Source organism: Bos mutus, chromosome 24 (genome assembly GCF_027580195.1).
Source record: "Bos mutus isolate GX-2022 chromosome 24, NWIPB_WYAK_1.1, whole genome shotgun sequence".
In the NCBI taxonomy this organism is placed as follows: Eukaryota; Metazoa; Chordata; class Mammalia; order Artiodactyla; family Bovidae; genus Bos; species Bos mutus.
The window spans coordinates 448,803-463,036 of NC_091640.1; the positions used below are offsets into that span (position 1 = coordinate 448,803).

Below are 14,234 nucleotides of genomic sequence, written 5' to 3' on the forward strand. Positions count from 1 at the left end.
GGGTCCTCGGGGCTACGGGCGGGTCCTCGGGGGACGGGTGCTCTGGGCCCGGGGCGGGGACTGGCGGCGGGTATTCTGGGCGCTGGGCAGGGATTGGTGGCGGATCCTCCGGGCTCTGGGCGGGACGTGGGTTCTAGGGTATCGGGGGGCGGGTCCTTGGAGCGGCGCGCGCCGCCGTACCCCGCTCCTCCCGCGCGCGGCCCCTGGAGTGCCCAAGGCGCGCGGCCAGCCCTGCTCGGGCCGCTGCACTCGAGCTGCCCCGCGGCCGAGCGAGCGCGGGCAGGGTCCGGGGCCGGGGCCACGGCGGCGGGTGGCGCACCCAAGGTCCTTCTGCAGTCCCCATAGGGAAGAGCGAGGGCGAAGCCAAGGCTAAGCGGGTCCGGAACCATGAACCGGAGTTTCCACAAGTCTCAGACCCTGGGCTTCTACGACTGCAGCGCGGTGGAAGTCAAGAGCAAGGTGAGCCGGGGGCCGGCAGTCTGCGCAGCCCCCCCTCCCCGCCCCACGAATGAATGGGCACCCCAAAGGGGACTGGGCGGCGCGAGAGGGGCCGGCGCCGACCACAACTTCGGAGCGCGGCGCGCGTCCGTGAGATGCGCCGGGGTCCCTCAGTCCTTCCCGCCCCTGCGCGCGCACAAAGCCCAGCAGCCCGGTAAGGTTCGGCTCGAGCCCCGGCGCTCAGAGGGCCGCGCGGCCGCCGGACCCTTCGCAAGAGTGGCTCTTTTGTTCCACAAGCCGGCGGCGATCCGGCGCACCGCGCGATGGAGGGGCGATGTTTCCGGGGCGACCCAGGGGCTGATCGGATTCGGGGCCCTGGAGGGGCCTTGGGGGCCCGGGCCGGGGGAGGGCCCTGGCTGCGCCGCCTCTTTCGCAGCGGAGGAGCCTCGGAACCGACGAGGGGGAGACAGGCAGCGGGTCCTCGATCCCCGGACCGGACCCCCGGTCCCCAGCACGGCCCTGCGTACCAGCCCTTCAGCCTCCCGACGCGCCCCAGGCCCAGATTCCCCGGGCGCGCCGGACCGGCGGCCCCTCCCGCTGCCCGCGCCCCGGCCCAAGCGTGCCCGAACTTGCGGGTGGCTGTGCGCTTTGGATAATTGGCTGATAGGATCTGGCGCTTCTGCCCGTTGCGGGGGCGGCACCTTCGCGGCAGAAGCTTTTGTCTGCGAGGGTCTCAGGGGTGGACCTTGCCGCAGATGAAGAGCAGCAGTTGTTCAGGGTCCTGGAGGAGGGGGCCTCGGGCTTACTGCTGCCTGGGATCGGCTTTCGCCCTTTCTCTGCGCTACACCTCCCCCCCCCCCCGCCCGCCCCCGGCTTGGTCTGGCAAGGAGGAGAACCTGAGTGGTGGCAGAGGGGCCAGACCCGAGGGTGGGCTCTGACCTCCAAATCTGTGCACACTTGGTCGCCAGCGTGTGTGCCCTGGTTCGCTCTCTGGGAAGACTAACCCGATGGCCCCTGTCTGGGCTGACCGTACCGATCAAGGTGGGGTCCTTTGGCGTAGGATTTCCAGGGCTTCCTCTGAGGATGGGGGTTCTCTGCAGGAATCCCACAGAATGAGTTGTGGGATTTCATCACATCTTGTTGGGCAGTCTATTTATGAACCTTCATATCTAATTACCTCCAATGCTAATTCTGTGACCCTGGCCCAGCACTCATCTCTTTTTAGCCCCAGAACTCCCCACACCCCCAAATCAAAAGTGACCTCTGTGAGTTGTGTGGGGGGAAAAACCAGCAAGCCTGAGTGGGAGCACCAAATAACTGACGTTTCTTCAACTCAGTGGGAATGTGGCTTCTTAGAACTCATTGTCCCCTGACAGTAGCCACTGAGCACCCATGGTGTTTCACTTTAACTCTTTATTTTGAGATCATCATAGATTAACAGGCAGTTGGGAGAAAGAACACAGAGACTTCCCACAGGTGCCATCTTGTATCACAGTGTCACATCCAGGGCCTTGCGGCGTTTTCAGGTCACAGTTTGTCATGCGTGCATTCCTGAGGCCCAGCAGTCTCCACGAGGACCACTTCCGTCGCGAGGGGACCTCCTGGCAGCCTTTCACCCCTGCAAGGTGGCCGTGTGGTTCTAAGTGATGAACAGCACAGGCCGTTCACGAGTCTCACTGGCCGAATTCCCTGGGCTCTGCAGCCATGGTGGCAAGCAGCTGCCTGACCAGATGCAAGTCCGGAGGGCTAGCCCTAGAGGAAATGCCCTCACCAGCCTTTATCCTGCAGTCATGCACTCTGGACACTGCGGACCCCTGAGGCCTGAAGAGTAAGAATCTGCCTTTGCCTCTCCCGGGGAACTGGGGGCCATAGGTGTTCTGGTGGCCCAGTGGGTTACCTCAGGCTGCCGCTCCTCCTTGACCCCCAGTGAAGAAGGAGGGCTGCCCCATGGCCCGAGCCTGGGTTCAAGTTCAGATGTACTGACTGCTTCGCCAGGGGTGAGTGGCAGAGGGGGAAAGTTTTGGGAACTGTCCTGGAGGGCCACGCCAGGCTGGGCCCTGCTGGGCTGGCTGGTTACACACAACACCACGGCCCCAGGCCCTTTGGGATAGGTGGCTTGCCTTACTGTTTGTCCAGTGGGGCCACGTGGCTCCCCCTTCTGTACCACTCTCTCACGCACCCACGGGGTCCATCTCTGCAGGGAGCCTTATTCCAGCTGCTCTTGTCAAAATATGGGAGGCAAACCATTATGACAGTGATGTCTTTATCCAATCTAAATGGTTCACCATAACACCTGGGTTTGCGTGTGGAGAAAATTGTGCCAAAATCCAGCCAGTTCTACCACCCAACCTTGTGAGCTTTCAGGCAAGTCATCTAACTTTTCTGAGCCTTAGTCATTTCATCTGTACAATGGTCATTGAACCTATTCTGGTAGCCCGACAGGATCAAATGAGGCAATGAATGGGAAAGCACCTCTAAACTGCAGAGCACCCACAGTTGTAAGAGCTAAGCACTGCAGATCAAGACTCTGTGGCATTTCAGGATATCAGGTCTGAAAATTGCCTCTGATCCTCTCAGAATTGTTGGTATTAGCCCTCTGCCACAGCTGGTCAATTCCCAAAGCCTTGAGACAGAGAAACTGTCTGGATCTGGTGGCTCTCCCCCATCAGATAGCCCCTAACTCTACCCAGCATTTCTCTCAAATACCTGTGATTTGTCTGTCCCTCTCCCAGCCGGCTGCATGCACTTCTGACTCCCCAGTTCTGGTAACGGGGCTGCCATTTCACACTCAGTCTGACTTTTTCCTCTCTTCCCAGAAGACCTACAGTGGGAAGGGGCTATGCAGATGTCTGGGGAGAATGTCTCAGGCCAAGGGGAGCAGTCTTGGCCCTTCAGAGGAATAGCAGGAAGTCTAGTGCTGGGGAGGAGTCTACAGGGCCCAAGTAGTTGGAGCTGACTGGCTGTGTGAGGGGAAGACAGAAGGCCACACAGGCCATTGTGAGCTCTGTAGTAGATTTCACTGTGTGACTGTCTCATCAGTCCCACCAGCATCTGCATATGCCTGGAAAGTCTAAAGGAACACAGCTTCCCCATCTCCGCAGTGTGCTCTACACTGCGCCCCCCTCCTCCACCCCCGCCTGGAGACCCCTGCCTTAAGTGAGGTCCATGGTGTCCCAGCTTCCTTAGCAGGCAGGTCTCTTCCGTCTTCTCTTTGGCCTCTGGGGCCCTGGTTCTGTGGCTTCCCGCACCTGAAGTGTTTTCTCCAAGAATCAGTGCTATCCTGACATTCCTCCTGCCAAGCCGCCTTTGCAGGCCGAGCATTCTCCATCCCACGCCCCTTCCCCACGTTTCTCTCGTTTTGCGGCCTTGATACTGGTGACGGGGGCCCAGGGCTATATGACACACCCGTGGCCTCTGGTGTCCCTTGTGTGGGGGGAGAATAACACCACTAAAGGTTTTAATCCAGTTTGGGCTGCTTGTTTTAGATACTGAAAAGTGAAAGTCTCTCAGTCTGACTCTTTGCGACCCCATGAACTATACAGTCCATGGAATTCTCCAGGCCAGAATACTGGAGTGGACAGCCTTTCCCTTCTCCAGGGGATCTTCCCAACCCGGGGATCGAACCCAGATCTCCTGCATTGCAGGCAGATTCTTTACCAGCTGAGCCCCAAGGGAAGCCCAAGAATACTGGAGTGGGTAGCCTATCCCTTTTTCAGCATATCTTCCCAACCCAGGAATTGTACCAGAGTCTCCTGCATTGCAGGCGGATTCTTTAACCAACCAAGCTATCAGGGAAGCCCTACTGCTGGAAGCTTTTCTGTATTCTAAACAAATACACTATCATTGTGGAAGATGTGGAAACCACAACAGGCACAAAGCGGAGGTAATTCTCACATTCCAAGCGTGGTCGCATGTCCTTCTGACCCTTTATGTGCATCTGTACATGCAGATGTCTTCGTTTGACAGAATCAGGGTCATATTTTATAGGTGTATTTTTCTGTAGCCTTCAGCGTTCCACTTTCAACTTAACAGTGAAGTGTTGTATTTTCTTATGTCATTAATAGTTTCAGAAGACATATTTTTGAAATGAATACATAGTATTCCATCTTATATGTGAACCATAATTAACCTAACCAATATCCTATTTGGGTTATTTTCCATTTTTTTAGAGTAAACAATGTTGTGAATAACAACTTTGCATTTAAACGTTTATATAAACAGTACATATAGAATGTATATCATATGAAGTATATAAAGCATGTCAGGGATTGGAGAAGGAAATAGCAACCCACTCCAGTACTATTGCCTGGAAAATCCCATGGACAGAGGAGTCTGGTGGGCTACAGTCCATGGGGTCACAAAGAGTCTGACACGACTGAGCACACCAAGTTTATAAAGATGTTGATTCTCTTACTTCGCTGCAGGACTTTTATTATTTCTTTAGGACAGATTCTTAGAAATGAAATTACTAAGTGAAACGTATGCAAATTTTTAAGACTTTGAACACATATTGCTGAATTTTCTTCCAGAAAGTCTCTTCTATAAACGTGTACACCCTGCTTCGTGTCTATCCCCTCCCTCCCTCTGGTATACCCTCCAGTACTGGGTATTTTCTTATTCTTTTCAAATTAGATAAGTGAAACACTACCCCACTGTTTTAATTTGTAGTCTTGGGTTATTGGTGAATGGAATATTCTGATATGTGTTAGATATCTCTGTGTCTATTTTTAGCTGCCATATTCTTTCCTGCATTCTTTTGTCAGTGATCTTATTTTTCACTGAGTTATGGACCTGCTCATCCACGGGAGATTTTCCAATCGGTGCAGATGCTGCTAGGTGTCAGTGCACCCTGTGGTCCCAGATCTTGTCTCTGCCTGGCCATGCCCTTGCATCTGGGGGCTGGAGCAGGGGCCATGCCCTCCCCACGCGATGGCTGGGCACTTGCCTCCTGCGGGCCAGTTGAGAACCGCCTGACACAGTTTGACTCACCTCTATGTGCAGCTACACCCTTTTAAGATTCTGGTTCTGTTGTATCGTGCACGTCTGTGTTTAAACAGGTTTGGTGACTCGATTTGGGAAGTTGCGTCCAGAGGAGACTGTCATCAGAGACCCAGGTGGGGAGTGTCACCTGATGGGCATGGATGGTGGTGCTGCCCACACCCTGTGAGCAGCAGAAAGCCCCTGTGGACCTTCCTGGGGGCACCCAGTTAGCAGAGGTTCCAGCCCTTTCCTGGGACTTGTGACATTTCAGATAGAGGGGTCTTCCAATTTTAGGGCAGGGAAGGCATGTCAGGAATTGGGAGATGCAACCATTCAAGTTGCTTTGAGGAGTCAGAAGGTTAGGGTCAGGGTTAGGGTTAGGGCTACTGTTTGTGAATCAGCAGAAAGAGAGAGGAATCTTGCCCCTTTCCCACAGAGGGGCCTCCTGGACTTTTAGAGACAAGCAAGGAGGGAGCCCGGAGTGACATCAGAGCATCGCTGAAACGGACCTTGGGGGCCAGGGAGCTGCAGCACGGTTGGAGTCCAGCGGGTGCTTACCTGCTTACTGCTCCCCACCTCCTCTCGCAGGTTTCTCCTACTGTGATCCTGAGAAGCAACAAGAGGTGCTGTACACCTTCCAAGCCCCAGTACATACCCTGCAACCCTCCTCTGAGGTGCCCCTGAACACAGGGTCCAGGCTGGACACTGCCCTCTGTGAACAGGTTGCATCCAGAAGTATTTCTTTATACATATATATATATATATATATACACACACACACATATAGGCTTCCCAATTGGCACTAGTGGTAAAGAACCACCTCCCAGTGCCGAATACATCAGAGACGTGGATTCGATCCCTGGGCTGGGAAGATCCTCTGGTGGAGGGCATGGCAACGCACTCCAGTATTCTTGCCTGGAGAATCCCATGGACAGAGGAGCCTGGCAGACTATAGTCCATAGGGTCGCAGAGAGTTGGACATCACTGAAGCAACTTAGTGTGTGTGTGTGTGTGTGTGTGTGTGTATAGTATATATATATAATATATATATGTTTTTTTAATTTTCCTACACCAGGTGTTAGTTGCACTGTGAAAGATCTTTTAGTTATAACATGTGGGATCTAGTTCCCTAATCAGGGATTGAACCCGGGCCCCCTCCATTGGAAGCACGGAGTCTTAGCCACTGGACCATGAGAGAAGTCCCAGAAGCATTAAAATAAGTTTAACCACATACATATATATTCATAAATACATTTTAGTTTCAAATAATAATTCATTACTCTCCATCACAACCTTGCCAGATAGGTTCTATTATCACCCCCATTATACACGGAAAAGTCCGGGGGGGTCCACTCAGCTGGCCCAGGTCGGAGAACTCAGGCTGTTCGGCTCCAGACTCCAGTCTCTACTATGCACTGTCTGTGGCCCTAGTGAAGGAGGGTTCCTGCCCCGCCTCCTCCGACAAGCCCTCAAGTCCGGTCCAGATACTGACACAGGTATTCCCACATAGAATGAAACAGACCCCTTGGGCTCTCTCGATCCGGAGTTTGGAAGGGTTAGGCCTGGTGCTCTGAGGAAGGAAGTTCTATTTTGCTTCCATCCCTGCAGCAGGTTTTAGCTGTGTGGCCTCAAGGGAAGTACACTCTCCGGTAGGTATTCTTAGAAGTCTACCATCCACTCATGTATTCATTTACTGAGCACCTACTGTATGTGAGGCCTGGGGTTCATGCTGGGGTACAAATGTAACCAAGATAGCCACTATCCCCAGCTTAAAAGCAAATGGCCCAACGAAGGTCCAGTTGTGTGTAGGCAGTGGGGGGGCATGAGGGTCCTTTATCCTGATGCCCAAAGTATCGCCAGAGCCACAGGGTCACAGCTGGAGGCTGAGGTCTCCAATCCCCCTGCTGCCCGCCCGCACAGCAGGAGCAGTCGTGGTGCTCGGGCCTCCAGGAGCTGCTCTCAGCTTCTCTGGAACCAGCGGCAGCGGCACCTGCGTGGGCCGCTTGGAGCTGAGGCAGAGTGCCCTCTCCCCTCCTTGCTTCCAGGAGCAGCTGGGCTCCTCCAGTCTCCAGTTTTCCTCACCTGGGGACTCTAGTTGTCTCCCAGCCCTGCATTTCTCAGTAGTATACTCCAAGGAAAGATTCAGTATCTGAAGTGACCAGCAGGGCTTTGCATGAAGTGGGTGCCCAGTAAATGTCACTTGAGTTAAATTCAGATGAGGAACAGGTTTTCCAGATAGCTACTAGTGCAGGAGATAGTGAAGAACAGGGGAGCCTGGCATCCTGCAGCCCATGGGGCCTCAAAGAGTCGGACACGACATAGAGACTGAACAACAAGGCTAGTTCAGCAGTGGTCTTTTAGGGTACTTTAGAAAGGAACTGCTTTTTGAGGAAGGTGACCAAAGCTGGATTCACTGAGAGGGCTCAGGGGCCTTGTCCCCTCCCCACTAGTGCCATGGAGGGAAGGGAAAGAAGCAGTACAAGATGAGCTAAACAGAAAAGAGAAGCTTTGGAAGTCCAAAGGAAGCTGATTTAAAAGTCCACATTGGGGGCTTCCTTGGTGACTCAGGTGGAAAAGAATCTGCCTGCCGATGCAGGAGACACAGGCTCGATCCCTGGTCCAGGGAGATCCCACAGGCCGGAGAAACTAAGCCCATGTGCCACAACTACCGATCCTGCACTCTAGAGCCCGGGAGCCACAACCAGAGAAGCCCCCGCAGTGAGCAGCCCGTGCCCCACAACTAAAGAGTAGCCCCTGCTCACCACAACTAGAGAGAGCTCACGCAGAAATGAAGACCCAGCACAGCCAATTAAATAGATAAAATTATTTTTTCAAGTCCACGTTGATAGTGTCACCTAATTTCCTTAGTGCTAGACTCTAGGCTGACAGCTTCGGGGGCTCAGGGCACCTCCTCAGAGCCAGCCCCACGCATCTCTCTATGCAGTGCTCATACCCCTTCCCTAGAGATGGCACCGCCTCCCTACCTCCTTCAGAGCTGCCCTGTTACCCACAGGACTGGGTGGGGCAGGACTGGGCACTCACTGTTACAGCTGGGGCATCAGTGACCTTTGAAACCTTTCCCCAGTCCCCTCATTCAGTTCTCCTCTGGTTCCTGGGCTCCGGGAGGTGTGTCCCACACCCCACCGTCCAGCTCTCTGACTTCCAAAGGCTGTGTTCCTCTGGGGCTCTGTGAAGATGCTTGTTGGCAGAGGAGACAAGGGAATGGCTCCTTTCACCATCCCAAGCCAGAGCATCTGCTCTATATTTTGGAGAAAGTGTGTAGCATTTTACTTGCTGCTGCCAAGTTGCTTCAGTTATGTCCAACTCTGTGCGACCCCATAAACGGGAGTCCATAGACGGCAGCCCACCAGGCTCCGCCATGCCTGGGATTCTCCAGGCAAGAACACTAGAGTGGGTTGCCATTTCCTTCTCCAATGCATGAAAGTGAAAAGTGAAAGTGAAGTCACTCAGTCATGTCCGACTCTTCGAGATCCCATGGACTGCAGCCTACCAGGCTCCTCCGTCCATGGGATTTTTCAGGCAAGAATACTGGAGTGGGATGCCATTGCCTTCCCTGAATTTTACTTGAGGAAAGTAAAAAAAAAAAAAAAAATGTTGCTGCTTAAAGAATTCAAAAACCACCTGGACCCTTCTGCACTGCTCATCCCTGTTAATTCTTCATTTGTTGGCCTCCCTGGGTCCACAGGCTGCCCTTGCACCTGATCCTCTCCTGCAGTTCAGTTCAGTTCAGTTCAGTCGCTCAGTTGTGTCTGACTCTTTGTGACCTCATGGACTGCAGCACCCCACACCTCCCTGTCCATCACCAACTCCCGGAGTCTACCCAAACCCATGTCCATTGAGTTGGTGATGCCATCCAACCATCTCATCCTCTGTCATCCCCTTCTCCTCCTGCCCTCAATCTTTCCCAGCATCAGGGTCTTTTCAAATGAGTCAGCTCTTCGCATCAGGTGCCCAAAGTATTGGAGTTTCAGTGTCAACATCAGTCCTTCCAATGAATACTCAGGACTGATCTTTAGGATGAACTGGTTGGATCTCCTTGCAGTCCAAGGGACTGTCAACAGTCTTCTCCAACACTGCAGATCAAAAGCATCAATTCTTCAGTGCTCAGCTTTCTTTATAGTCCAACTCTCACATCCATACATGACTACTGGAAAAACCATAGCCTTGACTGGATGGACCTTTGTTGGCAAAGTAATGTCTCTGCTTTTTAATATGCTATCTAGGTTGATCATACCTTTCCTTCCAAGGAGTAGGTGTCTTTTAATTTCATGGCTGCAGTCACCATCTGCAGTGATTTTGGAGCCCCCAAAAATAAAGTCAGCCACTGTTTCCACTGTTTCTCCATCTATTTGCCATGAAGTGATGGCTAATAGAGTTTTGCCAAGAGAACACACTGGTCATGTCAAACACTCTCTTCCAGCAACACAAGAGAAGACTCTACACATGGACATCACCAGATGGCCAACACCGAAATCAAATTGATTATATTCTTTGCAGCCAAAGATGGAGAAGTTCTATACAGTCAGCAAAAACAAGACCGGAGCTGACTGTGGCTCAGATCATGAACTCCTTGTTGCCAAATTCAGACTTAAATTGAAGAAAGTGGGGAAAACCACTAGACCGTTCAGGTATGACCTAAATCAAATCCCTTATGATTATACAGTGGAAGTGAGAAATAGATTTAAGGGACTAGATCTGATAGACAGAGTGTCTGATGAACTATAGATGGAGGTTCGTGACATTGTACAGGAGACAGGAATCAAGACCATCCCCAGGAAAAAGATCCTCTCCTGCACTTGCCCAGAAAGCTCTGCCGTACCTTGAGGCTGAGACTGCTGCCTTTCAGGGACCTGTTCACATGTGACACTGGAGTCATTCCTGTGTGGAGTTCAGTGTGCGTGACAGTGTGTGTGTGTGTGTGTGTGTGTGTGTGTGTGTTAGTGGCTCAGTCATGTCCAACTCTTTGCAACCCTATGGACTGTAGCTCACTCACCAGGCTCCTCTGTCCATGGGATTCTCCAGGCAAGATACTGGAGTGGGTAGCCATTTCCTTCACCAGGGGGCCTTCCTAACCCAAGGATCAAACCCCAGTCTCCTACATTGCAGATGGATTCTTTACCATCTGAGCCACCAGGGAAGCTTGGGCATGGCAGTAAAACACACTAATCTCAGGCGTGCAGTCTGATGAAATTTTACATGTTTGCACACCTGGTGAGCACTGTGCACATCACAGTAAGTGTGCAACATTCCAGCGTTTGAGAAGGTCCCTCCATGTCAGCACCCACCCCCAGCATAACTGCTGTCAGGGCTCTGTCACCAGGGTGAGCATGCTGGTGCTCAGATTCAATGTCACAGTGCACTCTGCGTCCAGAGGGTCCATCCATGTTGTGTGCGTCTGGAGATCAGTTTTTTTTAATGGATTCAGAGTATTCCTTATGCATCTGTCTGTATGGATGGAGATTCAGGGGCGCAAAGCCTCCTTTGGGCTCCTCTTCAACACACTCTTGGATTCCACTAGTGGTTCTCGATGCTGCTGTGAGCTGGCTGGGCGTAGCCCTGATCAGCCTCCTCCCAGCCCAGTGTGCTGTCCCGGAGCCGTGTACAGACCCCAGCCCTGGACTTGAGTGGACCGGGGTGGAGCAGCTGCTGTCGGAGGTCTGAGGGTTCAGGAGTTCCTGAAGGCCTTGAACCATGGCTTATTAATTACTTGTCGATTACTAAATCAAAACAAATCAGGGATTTGTTTACTGAGTTGAAAGGCTTTCCTAGCCCTTCCTCTAATTCTGCACTTTGACTCACAGCTTTCATGCCATCCTGTGCGTTCCGTTACCCGCTGCAGCCCTCCTGGGGGGCTGAGACACCAGGTGAACAGGGTCGGGCCTGATGCTGCTCAGTGGGTCCAGGACAGCACGTCCCACGGTGTCTTCGATGGAGGTGAACAGCTGTCCTTTTGAAAGTTGTCTTTCACGTGTGGAATGAAGACCCCACAGCAGCCTTGACGGTGGTGGGCTGTGGGGCCACGCACTTCAGGTGGCCTTCACCTGGGGTTTGCCTGTGTCTTCCTGCAGCTTCCCACTCGCACACCTGAGGGTGTTGGTGAGTCACATCCTTTGCCTTTGGGAATTTCTGTGTTCCTCCTAAAAGCCCTGCCTAGTGATCGGGTATGTTTATTTTCCACTTCATCACATCAGTGTGTCTGTCGAAAGCTGGACTGTGTGTTCATCGGTCTGCAGAGCTTATCTCTCTGCGCCTTTGCTTCCGAGACAGGACGCGGGGGACTGATGCACAGGCCCAGAAAGCCCCCTCAGATGGCCTCTCCTGGGAGGTGTGCTGTTGTGCATGGGCCCTGGGTAAGGGCCATGGAAGAAAACCACGCAGGCCGCTAAAGCTGTCATCTTTACATGCTGTGCTAGAGGAACTGGGAGACTAAAGTACTGTTCGCATCCTGTTTTCTGTGGCTCGGGGGCCTGAGCCACTGGCTCCCCGCCCACACATCATGACCTTGCTTCCCTCACCGGTCTGGAATAATAACGGGGTGTTGCTATGGGACAAAACAAATACTCTGCCTGTAGTGTGGCCCATCTCATGGAGGAGGAGCCCCTGGCTCTGGCAGCAGCTGCAGGGATGAGCAGGGCCCCCAACCTTCACAGGAACGCGCTCCTTTTGCCAGAAGGTGATGCGGAGGCTCCACAGGTCAGAATGCTGTTGTGAGAAATGGTATGTTGGGGCAGCTGCGCTCCACCCTCAGGAGAGGAGCTGCCCTGGAGCAGCTTTGTCCCTGTTCACCTGGAGCTGGAGTCACTGCGCTCCCCCACCTCAAACTGGGAACAGTTTTCCAGGAATGTGACCCACTGCTTGTCACTGGTGAGCTGAGGGTCCGGGAGGGGCTGGGGAGGGAGGGAGAGCGACACACGCAAGCATCCACACCAGGTAGGTGTTGTCTGTCTCCTCACAATGCCTCTTCTCCACCACCCAGTCACAGCCATTCATCGGAAGAGGGTTGGCACCTGGCCCTGGAGAGTAAGCCAACGTGCACTGTTGAGGTTGCCCTGTGGTTCTTCCTGGGAAAGAATACTGGGGGGCCACAGTCTCTGGGCTCCCTCCCTGCCCTAGGCAACTGGTAGGAGCACTTGCCACCTGGTCACATCACCTGAGTCCTTCTCTCAGCTTGGGGTTACAATGTCCTTTCTTAGAGCATCGGCTCTGTGCCAGCCCTTCTACTGGGCACTCAGCTCAGGTGCTTCCGTGATGCTCATGACACCATACCTGTGGGCTGCAGAGAGGAAGATCTGGGGTCTGGACCAGGCTGCTAACTCGCCCCAAACAAGGCCCCAGCAACCTTCCATTGCTCTGCCATCCTGCTTCTCACCTAGTTCTCATTATCCCCTGATTCCACCTCATGGAAAACGGACAACACCTACCTGGTCTGGACTGCTCCGCAGCCACAGCACGTATCGCTGTCTCTCCCTCCCCAGCCCCTCCAGGACATGGCTCAGGGCTGCACTGCCTCTTCAGTATCCCTCCTGTGTCCTGAGAATCCCCCTCTCTGAGGCCGCCCCATGCACTTTGGCCTGTGTGCAATCTGCTGGGGGCGGAAGGGGTGCTGCAGGCAGAGCCCCCCTCTGCAGCTGTGCTCAGAGTGTCAGCAGTGACCGAGCAGAGGCCCCTTGGGCTGCAAGGCTGGGATGGGCAGCTTCTGCTCAGCTCAGCTCTGAGTCCCCGTCTAGAGATCCGGGTTAAGGTCATGCTCCTGAGCACCACTTTTCTCTCACAGAGTAATAAAAAAGTGGTTTCCTTGTGAAAAAAAAAAAAAAACCTGAAAATAACTGCCAGTGATGGAAGGGACAGGGCCTAAAAAAGTCATGACTCGTATTCAGAAATTAGGAAGGTGGCTTAACTGAAGAGGGGTGTGCTCCTGTAGGGGCATGCTTCCTGCTCTGTCTTTTATAAACCACACGGGCAGAGGTCTCACTGTGTGGTGCTTGCAAGTCTGGGTGTTTGAGAAGGGATCTGGCAGCCCTGGGGTGCGTGTGGAAGCCTGATGTGCCCTGTACACCTTCTCCATGTGCACTTGGCCAAGAAGAGCACAAGCTCTGGAACAAAGTGATCAAGTGCAAGCTGCTGTTCGATGGACTCTCACTCAGGACACGGATTTGATTCAGGACTCACAACAGCCCTCTGGGGAATATATTGTGTCCTTCTTTTACAAAGGAGGAAATATGCTTGGAGAAGTTTAAATGATCCAGAGTCACCAGCCAGTTCAAGGTGAGTCAGGAGTTTGAACCTAGGTCTCCATCCAGGGCCTTGCCTCTTGATGCCTCTGCCTTCTGCCTGCTAAGACACCACTGACCCAGGCAGCGTCCCCTCAGCCCATCCCGTCCCTGGACACTGCCTCTTTTCCAGGCGCTTTTCCTGAGCTCAGGTCCAGATGTGACCTTGCTTCCCTACTCGGGCTGGGGCTCCAGGCCTCTGCCTGAGTGCGTTTCTGCATTTCTGTTCCGGGGAAGTGCTATGAAGGAGAGATAGGTGAGCAGCCTGGCACTGACCTCCACACTCTGGCCCAGGTGGACCCTCCAGCCCGTCAGCTCCCTGCACCTTTACCTCAGCTTCTAGAGCAGCTGGTTCTGGTCTGTGGTATTCCGCCCACCATGTGTGCTAAGTTACTTCAGCTGTATCCAATTCTTTGCAACTCTGTAGACTGTAACCCACCAGGCTCCTCTGTCCATGGAATTCTCCAGGCAAGAATACTGAGGGCTGCCATGCCCTCCTCAAGGGGATCTTGAGTAACATTGAGT

At 53.4% G+C, this 14,234-nt stretch overlaps 1 protein-coding gene across 1 annotated transcript in view; it reads left to right on the forward strand.

Moving 5' to 3' along the window:
- Window positions 1-235: 235 nt before the first annotated feature.
- The window catches only part of PARD6G (par-6 family cell polarity regulator gamma), a 77,276-nt gene continuing 63,277 nt past the window's right edge, over window positions 236-14,234 (forward strand). Inside the window, 1 exon segment of the mRNA XM_005906837.2 lies at window positions 236-459. Coding sequence (XP_005906899.2) covers window positions 388-459 — 72 coding nt within the window. The 5' untranslated portion in view covers window positions 236-387.